General features: G+C 37.8%; 1 protein-coding gene across 13 annotated transcripts in view; it reads left to right on the forward strand.

The window, feature by feature from the left end:
• BBS9 (Bardet-Biedl syndrome 9) overlaps positions 1–15,618 on the forward strand; it is a 471,319-nt gene extending 455,701 nt beyond the window's left edge. For 8 of the 13 annotated variants that reach the window (XM_082471759.1, XM_082471758.1, XM_082471762.1 and 5 more), the window contains one exon: positions 104–525. In XM_082471759.1, the coding sequence (XP_082327885.1) occupies positions 104–135 (32 nt within the window). In that variant the 3' untranslated portion in view covers positions 136–525. Of the gene's footprint in view, positions 1–103; positions 526–1,047; positions 2,315–5,082; positions 5,148–5,929; positions 5,996–10,415 lie in introns of those variants that run through there. The other 5 variants (XR_014266410.1, XR_014266409.1, XR_014266411.1 and 2 more) reach the window with 5 other exon arrangements.
• The last annotated feature ends 1,024 nt before the right edge of the window (positions 15,619–16,642 follow it).

Genomic DNA, 16,642 nt, shown 5'->3' on the forward strand with positions numbered 1-16,642 from the left:
ATTCATCCTTCCCCTTGGCATTGGTGCAGCTGAATTTGATCATTTGTGTATTCCTTTCGATATTCAGACCTTTTCTCTCTCTTGCTCTCTTTCATTTTTCCAGAAGTTTCACCCCTCCAAGGAGTTTCAGAATAGTTGAAGTAGAGTTGTCTGGTTGAGGGGAAGATGGCCTTCCCAAGGCTGATCATGTGTGGACCTCATGCCAAGCACAGATGAAGGTGCTTCATACAGCTCACCTGCCAGGAGATAACAATAGGTAGAGATGGGGATGGGGACTTTTAATTTTTCTAGGAGGACTTGTAATGCTATGGGCAAGTCAGTTGAACTTGTCTTACCAGGAAAGGATGTTGCTGCTTTTTGGTCATCTGTATGCTTTCAGCCACAGGATATAGTGAGATGACATCTTTTGGGGGCAGACTTTGTAATGCAAAGACCCAGATCCTACTTGATACCCCAATTTTTTCACAGAATTCTTATATATTAAATGTATCAAGTTTAATAAAAGCATCTCATTGTCAAACAATATCTTGGATTTGATTTATAATCAGAGGGTTATATAGTTGATTTCTTTATTTATTTAAAGTGAAGAAATTGAACGGAACTAAAAATGTTGCTTCTCCACGGTAAGACTTGAATGTGGTTATTTTATAAATACAAGAAACTACTATTAGGCTAAAAGTGGGAAAAGGTGAGTTTTCTAGTATTGTATGAAAATGTTAAAATATTTTCAAGGAAGCTAGTACATTAACATCCTCTTTCATTACCCCAATGGGAGATACCTTTTAAAAATCCAGGTTATAGAAGGATTCACACTTTATTATAATTAAAAGGTAAGGTTTTCATATGCAAGAAATAAAGGAGATTTTGCCAATTTTGAGTTAAAATTACAGTTGAAAGACTGATTTATTTAAATAAAATATGTCTGTGCCAGTTTTGGAATGCCTCAGTCAGTACAAAGGAGAAAGTGGCTCATGGTTTTTCTATAAGTGAAATGTCAAAAAAATTGCAGAGGATGTATTATTTATTATTTATAGCATTCTTTTTTAGGAGACGCAGCAGAAGATTAAGTAGTTTTCATTGTCAAGTATGGGAGTGGACAACTTCTAGCCTTTGGGCCAGAATCAACCATTAGGTTAATGTTACCCAGCCTGTGGGGACCAGTAAAAGATGTCTTGGCTCTGTGTATGCCTAAAGATGCAAAACCACAACACTTCTGATCATCTTTAACAGCTTCATTGAAGAAAGGTTAGAAGAGAAGTATATTCCTTCTTTAAAGAGTGTTTCTGGGTTGTGTCTTTTTTTCTTTTTCTTTTTCTTTTTTTTTTTTGGTATTTGGTTCCCATGGATATTTTTTCCATGGAGTGCATGTGTCCATGTGCTCATCTCTGTTCTCCTTTCTTTCTCTTTTTTTTTTTGAGTCATGTCCTGTTTGTCGTGTCCTGTCTGCCTTTCTTTAACTCAATTTCTTTTTCTCTCTTTTTTCTATGTTCATCAGCCTTGATCAGTCTTTCCCTTCCTCTATTCCCCCCAGTTCTTTCCCTTCACTTTTTGATTCTCTCCCTTTATTTCCTGTGATATAAAACTGAAACATATCATTTGATTTGTAAAGGTTACTTTAAATGTGCATGAGTACAGTGATTTCTATCTCTTTCAAATCTCTCCTCCATTGTTTCCTTTTTTTAATGGCCTCCACTATTTCTCTATTCCATGAGGGAGTGTTTACCAATGTAAACTCAAAAGGCTTCCTATCTCTGATTTGGGAGTTTAAGGTGACTTTTGCTGCTACAATTACATCTTATACTGAGAGTTTTTAATGTTAAGAAGTATATTTGCAAGAAGTTTTCCTAGAAATCATTATCAGTATCTTAAGCCTATTAGCAAAATTACTTGACCAAATAACTTTATTTTTTTATTTGGATCATTTGAATACAGAATTCTATATGCATACATCATACATATAAATATTTTAAAATGTTTCTAATTTATTACTATTTGTATTTTACTAGCTGCCAAAAGGAAAGAAGTTACTAATTAAACTTTTTAAAATTGAAATATAGTTAATTTACAATACTTTGTTAGTTTCAGGTGTACAGCATAGTGATTCGGGTTTTTTTTTTGCAAATTAATTCCATTATAGGTTATGACAAGATATTGAGTATAATTCCCTGTGCTATACAGTAAATCCTTGTTGCTTATCTATTTTATGTATAGTAGTTTGTATATGTTAATCCCATATTCCTAGTTTGTTACCCCCTCCCGTTTGGTAACCGTAAGTTTGTTTTCTATGTCTGTGAGTCTGTTTATGTTTTTTTTTTTGTTTGTTTATGTTTTATATATAGATTCATCGGTATTATTTTTTAGATTCCATATATAAGTGATGTCATATAGTATTTGTCTTTCTCTGTCTGACTTATTTCACTAAGCATTATATTCTCTAGGTCCATCCTTAATTAACCTTTTAAACATTATCAAATTTAAAATATAAGTTCTAAAATGATAAAAATGATTTGATTAATGACATAAATGTACCTTTTGTTAAAGAATTTCCTGAATTTAAGTTGTACATATCTTCTACTCCTGATTTTAGCCTCATGATTTAAAATCACAAAAACTGTTAAGTGTTTCTACTAGCAGAAAAATAATGGAACCAAGAATTATGTTATCTTTTAGAGTGGCTGTTTAAAAATCGAGACCCAAATAATTCTTAACTATTCCTATTATTTTGAGACCAATATTTCAGTCTTTAATAACGATTGTCCATTATGTCTTTTGTGCGTGTGTGTGTATGTGTGTGTGTGTACATAATCTTGGAGTAACTCACAAATCTGGAAGAAGGAAGATGATCCAGGTTTCTGATTAGCCCAGTGGTTTCATTATTACCCAGTATATCAGGATAGGTACTAATAAAATAGCAAACATTTATTAACTTCTTACTATGTGCTGGTACTTTGTATGCATGATTTCGTTCACTCTTCATGACATTACTGTGATGTAGAGAATGTTGTTATCTCTGTTTTACAAATGAGAGTAATGAGATTTACAGAGTCTAAATAATTTGCCAGTATCCCACAGTTAATATGTAGCAGAACTGGGATTTTAATCCAAGCTGATTCCAAAAGCCCAAATACACACCCAAATGTATAGATTATTGGTAAGATGTACATTTTAAAACCGAGGGCTTATAGTCCAAGATAGCTACATTTCTTTGATTTCTAGTGTGTTTGCACATTTTAAAAATTTACTTTTTTTGGCCATTTGTATTTCTCCTTTGGTGAATTCCCTGTTCCTACTCTTCTTTTCCTTTTTTTTGGTGGTGGTGATAATTATCTCCTTATTAATTTATAATAGCCTTTTATGTGGAAATGATTTTAATCTTTGGTTGACTGAGTATGATATAAACATTGTTCTCAATTTTTCACTTGTCTTTTAATTTTGTTTCTGAGTGTGTTTTTTTTTTTAATAGAAAATTTCTAAATTTTAAGTAGCCAAATCTATTAACCCCTTTCTTTGTAGTTTCTGCTTTTGGTGTCCAACCTGGGTGGTCTGTCTAATGTCCTTTCCTGTTTCTTCTCTGTGCCAGTCTGCGGTCATGCTCAGGCTGTTGTGTTCTGTGCTATGGCAGCTTCAATCATATCCTCTACTCTGGTGCACTGGGTTCTGTGAGCCACAGAGCTATGTTCTCTTCTGCTTTCATATCTCAAAGAGCTTTACACGAAATGTCTCCTAGGTTTTACCCAGTTTCTTCCTTCCGCCTGTGAAGAATGACCCAAGTGATAGACACTCCACAGCTTTCAAAATACCACTCCCTTCTGATCCTTGCCCCTCCTCCATCATGGGCTCTCCTTTAGGATGATTGGCATTCCGAAAGTTTCCTTAGCACTCTTGTAAATAGCCTTGCCCACACCATGCCCTCCAGACGTGGCCAGATGTGTCCCCATCCCATGTGAACACAGGTTGGGCTCAGGTTGGGCACGTGGGGCCCATTTATATCTATGTGTACAGACATAAGAGAGGTGAGTCAGTGATAAAGTTCTGTACCTCAATCCCCCAGTTCTCTAAGCTGTTTTGTTCCCCAGCCTCTCAAGGGACTGGCTTGGTATTTCCACAGGTCAGGTACATCTGGAGTGCAAGGGTTCCCTCAAGTTGAGGAACATCAGATTGTGTTATGAATGGCTTTTCTAAAATTCCATTAATTAGAAAAAATATTCTCTGGCCTAAAAGTTGCTAAACCAAGAGACCTCTGTGTTTTCTTAAAATATCTGTCTCTGACTAGTTGGTAGTCTGTGTCACAATGTACACAATTCCCTGTCACATAAAAATGCAGGTAAAGACGAGCGAAAGAATCAAAACAAAATATATGTGAGGAGTGTTTAACCCCCTAAAAAGCATTGTATAAGCACAGGATTGTCAGTGGTCACCTGCCACAGCAGCAAATGTCCTCTTTGTGTGCCAACAGTGTCGTCCATGGCCTTCTGTTCAGATATTAAAGGTGTGTCCACAATAGTCAGGGAGCCTGTGAGGGGAGGGTTGATGGGAGAGAGACTCAAGCTGGTGGTTTTCAGCCTTGGTTGCACATTAGGATCTTTTATTTTCTTCTTTTCACTGATCTATATTTTCAGTGTTTTTTTAATGAATATTTATTGCTCTTGTAATAAGAGAACAGATCCCATCTTAGAATATATCAGTTTTAGTGATATAAATAATAATTAGAAATGTACTCTTGCTGATTAGCATTTTCTATATTAACAGCGTGAGTTTTAGAGAATAATCTACTTGGACAATGAGCTCTAGTAGTTCAGAAAAGTCCAGAGTGTAATGTATTTTCATCAAAATAGCATGATTATTATAATCTATAGCAGTAATATGAACATAGAATTGTATTGAAAATTACAGTTTCTCTTCATGTCCTTAACATCATCTGATGCAAAAAAGCAAATGTGTCAATTAAATATGAAAATAATATTAAGAGGATTCTGAAAGAGCAACACAAGGCTGTTTAGATTATAACAGATGCTGCCTTTTCTATAGTCTTTCTGTGTATGTAGCATTGAATTAGCTGGTGTTATTTTTCTATTTTTGTAGGTAAATTATGGAAGCTATGTGGACATCGCATGTGTTAAGAGTTTTGTTGATTTGGACTTCAAAAGGTATAACTTACAGTACAGCAATATTGCCAAAGCCTAATTAGAGTAAGATGCCTGGTAGAGTGATCACGTCCCCCAGTGCCTAATCTCTGGGCTGGAGAGAGGGTCTCTGTTCAGGCTGATGTGGAAAAAAAGTTGCAAAACCACTAATTCTCAGGCTCGCCATCATTTCATTTTAATTATATTCAACCTAGATCCCAACCCTTCCTTCAGGGCTTGGTCTGAATAAATTATCTCCTCACCTGGATGCCAAGAGCCACATTTGAGGCCCTCTAGGGGCAAGTGGGCAGAGCATTGTGCATCACAGCTTTTAGTCCCATTTGCTGGCTCCTTATTATATTCTCCTCCTTTTCTGTCTTTTTATTTCACTCCACTTTTAAATGTATTCTCTTTTGTTGTATTGACAGGACCTTGTAAGCCCCTTAAATCACTTCTGTAATGGGGCGGGGGGGAGGTGAATAAATCAATATTGGCACCTCTCAAGACTTTCCTAACCGCCATTGCTGGCAGTCACATTTCCCTCACGAGAACGTTGTGAACTCCATGCCCCTCTAACGACCTCTCTCACTTGCTGTATTTCACAAGTTGGATTTTCCTTTCCTGCTAGAATAGATGTGCACATTCCTTGGACACAGCAGTTCTTGGATTCTTTCTACTGTTTAGTAAATATTTGTTGTATCAATAAATCAACTAACCTAAAAGCAGTCAACAAGCCATAGATAAATGGAGCAATCAATGATTTAGAATACTGGCTGTGATCTTACTTTCCAAATTTATTTTTGCAGATTGTGCTAAGAAGAGGCTGATATGACTCTCCAACTGTGTTTACTTAAAGTTGGCTTTAAAGAGAGGTATGATTCTGAAAATTTTAATAGCTCAGGACATTTTTTTCTATGAGTGCTTAGGTGACATTAATTTGAACACAGGGTTCAGGTTTTGTGAGTGTTTGAAGCTTATACAATTTTGGAGCACTTTTAAAGAAAAAGAATAAAAAATTTTAGTACAACATTAGGTATAAAAGTGTATATTTAGTTAGAGTCAAGAAAGAATAACAACATATTACATGTTTGTAAAAAGTCAATAATTGCCACAAATGTCACAAAATCCATAAAAATAACATATTTATACTATTGACTGCTAGATAGTGCTTTTTTAATACTTCTGCATATTTTTGACATTCTTTATTCACCTCTTCCATTAACAACAATTTTATAATTTCATTTTCTGTAGCATGAATTGAAAGATAATTCAATTTTCCTCTGGCATTATTGAGCAAATATTTTTAAAAAGTTACTAATAGTTTGCAAGAGTTTCTTTCTGCTTTACAACTTATTATTAGTAATGTGTTAGTTTTTAGGATTGTTGTCATATTTAGGGAAACTTTATCAATCTTCTTTCATATCTGCAGTATAAGATTTCAGAGCATTTCAAATTTTATTGTTCAGTGATAAATCTTATCATTTTTTTTAACTTTTTTTTTTAGTGGTTTCAGAGACAGCAATTTTTTTTAAATTAATTAATTAATTTATTTATTTTTGGCTGCATTGGATCTTCGTTGCTGCGCATGGGCTTTCTCTAGTTGTGGCGAGAGGGGGCTACTCTTCATTGTGGTGCGCGGGCTTCTCACTGTGATGGCTTCTCTTGTTGCAGAGCACAGGCTCTAGGCGCGGGGGCTTCAGTAGTTGCAGCACACAGACTCAGTAGTTATGGCACATGGGCTTAGTTGCTCTGTGCCATGTGGGATTTTCCCCGACCAGGGATCGAACCCATGTCCCCTGCTTTGGCAGGCAGATTCTTAACCACTGTGCCACCAGGGAAGTCCAGTGATAAATTTTAAATAGCCATGGAACTGACAACTGTCATTAGCCAGTTTGTCATCAATGTCCTCATTGAAGTTATCTTCATCACCATCAGTATTTTATTTGAAAGCAGGAAGATATTTAAATATTTTTCTAATGTCTTCATATGATTCACTCTTCTTCATTAGCTAGATTATTAAGCACTCCAAGAGCCTATATAATTACCTCTATTTGAAATTTATCATCTCGTCTTAATGAACTAATCTTGGTATGACTTTAAAGTGTTTTTGTTATGATTTTCTTGTTGATAGCAGAATAAGTTTTTTGATTTTATATGGGAGTTATATGACAAAGAATGTTATTGTATATGATAGGTTTGTAATTGTGTACTTTGAAGTATCAAATATTCCTGAAAGGCAAGAACTTCCACTTTGACTTGGTGTCTGTGAAACTGGAATCTTTCCCTTACACTTTGAGATGTCTGATATTCAGAACATCAGATTTCGTATGTTTCAAACTGTGTTTTATCTCCACCACACTTACACTTTCAGTACCGGGCACCACAGAACATGCTCGTCTAGTGCTACAGCCTTTTGCTCTGCGCCTTCCTCTCATGACACTGGGTGAGGAGGAGCAGTGGCCGGTAGTGAAATTCCTGGACTCTATTCCTCAGCAGAACAGCTAGTGAGATTTTAGCCATATTCAGAGTTGACTGCAAGCCACATAAATATTACATCCCCAATTCGCTATCAAATTTAAGAAGGCCACATCCCCTTCATTGGCTCCAGGATCATCCGATTAGTTAGAGTGAAGAGGTTTAAAGTGCTATTAACTTAAATTCTGTTTAACTGGCCATAGTAATCAATACTTGTTCCATCTGGTACCAGTTCCAGAGAGAAAAGTTCATGGCATCACCTGTAAATTCTCATTTCTTCGTGCCTGACATCCCAAGAACATTAAGATCATCTGAATATGGGGAACAGTTGGTACCAAATCCTTTCATGTAAACAAAAAATCTAGAAACTTTGTCTTCTAACTTAGGACAGAATACTAATTAAGCCCAGACTCCATTCACTTGCCATTTAGTGAAGTTTAGTTCTATAATATTCCTTGAATCCTTTAATGTTATCTTCCTGCATTTAGGTGAACAGTTGTCTTATTTATTTGAGGAGGAAAATTAGGAAATATCTTTAGGTCTCTAGTCATAAGTAAGGAAACTGAATCTTTTATTTTCCTAACTCTTTTGGGATAGAATTAAGTAGTTACTCATTCCTTGGAGAAAATGATGGTGTGTAATCCTCATCTTTCACACTCAGCAGCTCACAAAAATGAAAAAAAGCAATTAACAAGTAATTCTGAAAGAAAACATTAAACATTTCCCAGATTTTAATCACACATGAGATAGATAAGAATGAGAGGTGGGATGTTTTTCAACTTTTCCTAAAACACACACACACACACACACACACACACACACACACACCATACCAGACATAGTTTACATTCTCTACTTCTAAAACCAGTGCCATCTGGACCTAGTCCTCCTTCTCCACCCGAGTAACAGTGGTATATTTTTCCTCAGGCTGGCCTCCGATTTCATCACCTCCCCTGATTTGGTTGCCTTTGTCCTTGATTTGAGTCCCTCTCATCATTTGTGTATATATAATTGATTCCTCCAGTGGCATTGGCTCGTGTCGTCTCTGCCTTATCTTTGGTTGTGTAGTCTGTTGTGCTGGATCCACTGGACATACACATGCAGAAAAAAAAAAAAAAATAGAATCTAGAAACCGACCTTATACTTCACAAAAATTAACTCAGAGTGGACCATAGATGTAAATGTGAAACACAAAACTATAAAATTCCTGGAAGATAACATAGGAGAAAATCTAGATAACTTTATGTATGACAATGGCTTTTTAGGTATAAAACCAAAGATATGATCCATGAAAGGAAAAATTAATAAGCAGGATTTTATTAAAATTAAAAGCTTCTGCTGTGTGAAAGACACTATCAAGAGAATGAGAAGACAAGCCACAGACTTGTCTTCACAGGTGAAGAACTGCTACCCAAAATGTACCAAGAAGAAAAAACTGGATTTGAAAAATGGACAAAAGACCTTAACAGATACTTGACCAAAGAAAATAAATGAATGGCAAGTAAGCATGTGAAAATATGCTTAACAACATATGTCATTAGGGAATTGCAAATTAAAACAACAATAAGATACTGCAACACTTATCTTAGAATGGCCAAAATCCACAAAACTGACAACACCAAATGCTGGTGAGGATGTCGGAGCAACAAGGACAATCATTCATTGCTGGTGGGACTAAAACCGGTACCGGCACTTTGGAAGACAATTTAGAAGTTTTTAATAAATTTAAAGATACTCTTACCATACAGTTCAGCAATCATGCTCCTTAGTATTTACCAAAATGAGTTGAAAACTGTGTCCACGTTAAAAACCTACGTTTGAATGTTTTTAGCAGCTTTATTCATAATTGCCAAATATGGAAGCAATATGTCCTTCAGTAGGCTAATGGATAAATATACTGTGATACCTCTAGATAACGGAATGGTATTCAGTGCTAAAAAGAAATGAGCTATCAAGCCCTGAAAAGACTGCAGGGATCCTGGATGGCAAAGGCTGTGAGTATCTGTACCTGTGGCAAGGGCTGCTGGCTCCTCAGTGGCAAAAGACCCTGGGGTCCTCCTGCTTTCTTTTTCTCCCATGAAGGCAAGTCGTGGTCTGAGGAATCCCTCTGTGGGATGGCATAATGCAGGTAGAATGCTTCCTACAGTTTTCTCTGCAACCGTCCTCAGTTATTGTGCTCCACTGGGTTGTTGTTCTTAATCATGCTCTGGAACTCTCAGAGCTATTTTCATTCATGAGTAGTTGTTAATATGTTGTTTCTATGAGGGGATGAAGGTCAGGACCTCCTAGTCTGACATCACCTTCAAGAGAAACCACTCCTATTCAATTTCTTACAGGAGGTACCAGTTAGCAGTAGAAAAAGAAAATGATTTAAAAGGTATATGGATTGTGGAAAGGAAGATACAAAACTGTCATTATTTGCAGCTATCATGATTGTATAGAAAGCTCCCCACCCAAATTATGTGTAAATTACAAATAAATTATTTTAATTGTTAAGAATTAGCAAGTTTGCTTGGCACCAGACCAATTTGCAAAAGTGAATTCTGTGTCTGCATAGCAATTTTATTTCCATAAAAAAGTTGAAAACAAAAAACCTCATGTATATCACCTCCCTCAAGATTCTGATAAATTTTAGCCCTTGAGAGATGAGCCCCAATTTGCAAATCTCTTTGCCTTGCCAGTAGAGGTTTTGGTTAAACTTTACTTGCCTTGATTGAAGAAAACAATGGGTATTTTTGTTCTTAAAATGTAAAATTATATGTAATACTATATCGAATATACCTTTTCTAATATATATACCTATTCCTCTCTGTTTAGATTTTGATTACTTCTCCACCCATCAACTACCACTCGCCCACCTCTACCCTCAACCCTTGAGAAGTATCATACAATAGCCACATCAGAAGCCAGGGAATAATACTGGGCAGAAAGTTTTGCAAATACTAACTTTCTGATCTAACAAACCCATCTGTATCTCCTTCTCCTGTAAACATTCTCTTTGGCAGTACTGCTAAGATCTATTTCTCCTCTTTCATTTTCTAATTAACTTGCAATGTGTTTTCTCTGAATTCACAATGAGCTTGTAATAAAAGTAATTTGCTTCACCAGGTGGTATTTCTCACATTCCAGATGTTAATATAGGTCTTAAACCATGGTCAGCTTTAAAAGTAACAACAGCACAGTAGTACTTATGGTATCTACCAAATGAGTTGCATAATACAGTTGTTAAAGGATAATTATAGATAGAGTGACCATGGAATTAATTATCCAAACACTTTTGGGAATGAAAGGGAGCACTATTAATAATTATTCTGGGACACATAAACAGGAACAGTTCTAGGCAAACTGAGATGTATGGTCATCCTGATTATAGAGGAATCTAGCTCAGTGAGTACCCAGCTGAAAACACATCTGGTCTGGTACAGGTCCTATTTCAACAATTAAAATATTGTAAACGGAAACTATCTTGGTTTAAGAAATGTGCCCTGTCATAATTGTCGTCTTTAACTAGCACTCTTTTTTTTTCTTAATTTATTTATTTTTGGCTGTGTTGGGTCTTCATTGCTGTGCACAGGCTTTCTCTAGTTGAGGTGAGTGGGGGTTGCTCTTTGCTGCAGTGCACAGGCTTCTCATTGTCATGGCTTCTCTTGTTGCGGAGCATGGGCTCTAGGCACGCAGGTTCCAGTAGTTGTGGCATGTGGGCTCAGTAGTTGTGGCTTGCGGGCTCTAGAGCTCAGGCTCAGTAGTTGTGGCGCACAGGCTTAGTTGCTTCACGGCATGTGGAATCTTCCCGGGCCAGGGCTCAAACCCGTGTCCCTTGCATTGGCAGGCAGATTCTTAACCACTGCACCACCAGGGAAGCCCTAACTAGCACTCTTGACATATGTGTTTACTAGGCTTCATTGACACCAACAATTGGGGTGCCTGCTTATTGAGAGGGGGTTTTCCCAGCAATCCATGCAAAGTAACAAGTGTCCAACTATTCTATGAGGGAAAGATGATTTTGTATTTTTTGTCATTTTTTAAAGTTTGATTATCACCTGAAACAGCACAAGATATAGTAACAGGGGTCCTATTCTATATGGGCTCAAAATGTAGACAGATGGTTTAAATATAAGACAAGAATAATAAAAATTCTTTCTTGAGATGAGGTGGAAATTATTTGTACAGGTTTATAAATAATAATAAAATAATGAGAATGAGCCTTTATTGTGTTCCTACTATGTGCCAGGCACTGAGTTCTACTCATATTATAGCACTTAATCTTCTTGACAACCATATTAAGAAGTGATTATTTCTATTATCTGGATGAGGAAACTGTTAAGGAATTCACACAAGATTACATAAGTGGCAGAATTAAGGGTATAAATTCAGATCTGTCTGACTCTAAAGCCTATCTTCTGTCTATTACGCCAAGGGACTTTCTGGTTTTTTCATTTTATTATTTACATTGCTACTGTAGCACTATTGATACAGAGGTCAGGCTCCTTTTGGACATTCATAAGGTGGCTCCTCAATTTCCATTACACAACTACTATTGGAATTATTAAGTTGATTTTAGAAAGCATCTTCCCATGATTTGGGATTGTGTTTATATCTGTCACCAATGGCTCCTAATAAATCAAATGAGAAAAAGGGGAGATATTTTAAAAAAATCAAATGGAACTCTAGAGAAAATTACAATATATGAGATAGAAAATACACTGGGTATGCTTAACAGCAAATTCACACTGCAAAAGAAAAGATTAATGAACTTGAAAACTAGCAATGAATACTATCCAAACCAAAGCTCAGAGAAAAAGAAGTCTGAAAATTAAATAAACAGAGCCTCCGTGACCTGTGTGAAAATATCAAGGACTTTAAAAATATGTATAATTTGAGCCCCTTAAAGAAGTGGTGGTTGGAGAGTGCAGAGTGAGAAAAAAATATTTGAAGAAATAATAAGGGAAAATTTACCAATTTCGATGAAAATTATAAACCTACAAATCCAAGAAGCTCAAAGAATGCCAAGCAAAATATATAGAAGATCATACCAAGGCACGTCATAATCAATTTGCTGAAAACCAATGATAAAGAGGAAATCTTAAAAACAGCCAGTGAAAAAGACATGCCATACAAAGAAACAAAGATAAGAGCACAGATGACTTCTCACTAGAGACAATGCGAACCAGAACAATGGAACACCACCTTTAATGTGCTGAAAGAATAAAACTGTCAACTGAGAGTCTATATCCAGTGAAAATATAGCTCAAAAACAAAGTTAAGATTAAAAAGATTTTCAGACCAACAAACCTAGAGAGTTCATAGTTCATTGTTAGCAGATCTGCATGACAATAACTATTTTTAAAAGTTCTTCAGGCTGAAGAAAGATAATTCCAGATGGAAACTCAGATGTACACAAAGGAATAAAGACTGCCAGAAATAGTAAACATGCACGTAAATATATAAAACTGGGAGGAGCTTGAAGATGGCAGAAGAGTAAGATGCGGAGATCACCTTCCTCCCCATAAATACATCAGAAATACATCTACATGTGTAACAACTCCTACAGAACACCTACTGAATGCTGGCAGAAGACCTCAGACCTCCCAAAAGGCAAGAAACTCCCCATGTACCTGGTTAGGGCAAAAAAAAAAAAGGAAAAGCAGAGACAAAAAATAGAAATGGGACCTGCACCAGTGGGAGGGAGCTATGAAGGAGGAAAGGTTTCCACACACTAGGAAGCCCCTTTGTGGGCAGAGACTGCGGGTGGCGGAGGGGGGAAGCTTTGGAGCCATGGAGGAGAGAGCAGCAACAGGGGTGCGGAGGGCAAAGTGGAGAGATTCCCGCACAGAGGATCGGTGCCGACCAGCACTGATCAGCCCGAGAGGCTTGTCTGCTCACCCACCAGGACGGGTGGGGCCTGGGAGCTGAGGCTCGGGCTTCAGTCGGATCCCAGGGAGAGGACTGGGGTTGGCGGTGTGAACACAGCCCGAAGGGGCTAGTGCGCCACAGCTAGCCAGGAGGGAGTCCGGGAAAAAGTCTGGAGCTGCCGAAGAGGCAAGAGACTTTTTCTTGCCTCTTTGTTTCCTGGTGCGTGAGAAGAGGGGATTAAGAGCACCACCTAAAGGAGCTCCAGAGACAGGCACGAGCTGCGGCTATCAGCACGGACCTCAGAGACGGGCATGAGACACTAAGGCTGCTGCCGCTGCTACCACCAAGAAGCCTGTGTGCAAGCACAGGTCACTCTCCACACCTCCCCTCCCGGGAGCCTGCGCAGCCCGCCACTTCAGGGTCCCGTGATCCAGGGACAACTTCCCCGGGAGAACACACAGGGTGCCTCAGACTGGTGCAACGTCATGTTGGCCTCTGCCACCGCAGGCTTGCCCCACATTCCGTACCCCTCCCTCCCCCGGCCTGAGTGAGCCAGAGTCCCCGAATCAGCTGCTCCTTTAACCCCACCCTGTCTGAGGGAAGAACAGATGCCCTCAGGCGACCTATATGCAGAGGCGGGTCCAAATCCAAAGCTGAACCCCGGGAGCTGTGCGAACAAAGAAGAGAAAGGGAAATTTCTCCCAGCAGCCTCAGGAGCAGCAGATTAAATCTCCACAATCAACTTGATGTACCCTGCATCTGTGGAATACCTGAATAGACAACGAATCATCCCAAATTGAGGAGGTGGACTTTGGGAGCAATGATATATATATATATTTTACCTTTTTCTCTTTTTGTGAGTGTATATGTGTATGCTTCTGTGTGTGATTTTATCTGTATAGCTTTGCTTTTACCATTTGTCGTAGGGTTCTGTCTGTCCTTTTTTTTTTTTAATTACTTAAAAAATTTTTCTTAATAATTATTTTTTATTTTAATAACTTTATTTTATTTTACTTTATTTTATTTTATCTTCTTCTTCTTTCTTTCTCTGTTTTCTCCCTTTTATTCTGAGCCATGTGGAGGACAGGCTCTTGGTGCTCCAGCCAGGCGTCAGGGCTGTGCCACTGAGGTGGGAGAGCCAAGTTGAGGACACTGGTCCACAAGAGACCTCCCAGCTCCACGTAATATCAAATGGCAAAAATCTCCCAGATATCTCCATCTCAATGCCAAGACCCAGCTCCACTCAATGACCAGCAAGCTACAGTGCAGGACACCCTATGCCAAACAACTAGCAAGACAGGAAAACAACCCCATCCATGAGCACAGAGGCTGCCTAAAATCATAATAAGGCTGCAGACACCCCAAAAAACACCACCAGACGTGGACCTGCCCACCAGAAAGACAAGATCCAGCCTCATCCACCAGAACACAGGCACTAGTCCCCTCCACCAGGAAACCTACACAACCCACTGAACCAACCTTAGTCACTGGGGACAGCCACCAAAGACAACAGAAACTATGAACCTGCAGCCTGCGAAAAGGAAACCCCAAACACAGTAAGTTAAGCAAAATGAGAAGGCAGAGAAACACACAGCAGATGAAGGAGCAAGGCAAAAACCCACCAGACCTAACAAATGAAGAGGAAATAGGCAGTCTACCTGAAGAAGAATTCAGAATAATGATAGTAAAGATGATCCAAAATCTTGGAAATAGAATGGAGAAAATACAAGAAACGTTTCACAGGGACCTAGAAGAACTAAAGAGCAAACAAACAGTGATGAACAACACAGTAAGTGAAATTAAAAATTCTCTAGAAGGGATCAATAGCAGAATAACTGAGGCAGAAGAACGGATAAGTGACCTGGAAGATAAAATAGTGGAAATAACTACTGCAGAGCAGAATAAAGAAAAAAGAATGAAAAGAATTGAAGACAGTCTCAGAGACCTCTGGGACAACATTAAACGCACCAACATTCGAATTATAGGGGTCCCAGAAGAAGAAGAGAAAAAGAAAGGGCCTGAGAAAATATTTGAAGACATTATAGTTTAAAACTTCCCTAATATGGGAAAGGAAATAGTTAATCAAGTCCAGGAAACACAGAGAGTCCCATACAGGATAAATCCAAGGAGAAACACACCAAGACACATATTAATCAAACTATCAAAAATTAAATACAAAGAACAAATATTAAAAGCAACAAGAGAAAAACAACAAGTAACACATAAGGGAATACCCCTAAGGTTAACAGCTAATCTTTCAGCAGAAACTCTGCAACCCAGAAGGGAGTGGCAGGACATATTGAAAGTGATGAAGGGGAAAAACCTACAACCAAGAATGCTCTACCCAGCAAGGATCTCATTCAGATTTGACAGAGAAATTAAAAGCTTTAGAGACAAGCAAAAGCTAAGAGAATTCAGCACCACCAAACCAGCTTTACAACAAATGCTAAAGGAACTTCTCTAGGCAGGAAACACAAGAGAAGGAAAAGATCTACAATAATAAACCCAAAACAATTAAGAAAATGGTCATAGGAACATACATATTGATAATTACCTTAAATGTAAATGGATTAAATGCTCCAACCAAAAGGCATAGACTGGCTAAATGGATACAAAAACAAGACCTGCATATATACTGTCTACAAGAGACCAACTTCAGACCTAGGGACATATACAGACTGAAAGTGAGAGGATGGAAAAAGATATTCCATGCAAATGGAAATCAAAAGAAAGCTGGAGTAGCAATTCTCATATCTGACGAAATAGACTTTAAAACAAAGACTATTATAGGAGTCAAAGAAGGAAACTACATAATGATCAAGGGATCAATCCAAGAAGAAGATATAACAATTGTAAATGTTTATGCACCCAGCATAGGAGCACCTCAATACATAAGGCAAATACTAACAGCCATAAAAGGGGAAATCGACAGTAACACAATCATAGTAGGGGACTTTAACACCCCACTTTCACCAATGGACAGATCATCCAAAATGAAAATAAATAAGGAAACACAAGCTTTAAATGATCCATTAAACAAGATGGACTTAATTGATATTTATAGGACATTCCAATCAATAACAACAGAATACACATTCTTCTCAAGTGCTCATGGAACATTCTTCAGGATAGATCGTATCTTGGGTCACAAATCAAGCCTTGGTAAATTTACGAAAACTGAAATCGTATCA

This window comes from Balaenoptera physalus, assembly GCF_965194825.1.
Source record: "Balaenoptera physalus genome assembly, chromosome: 8".
Taxonomy (NCBI): Eukaryota; Metazoa; Chordata; class Mammalia; order Artiodactyla; family Balaenopteridae; genus Balaenoptera; species Balaenoptera physalus.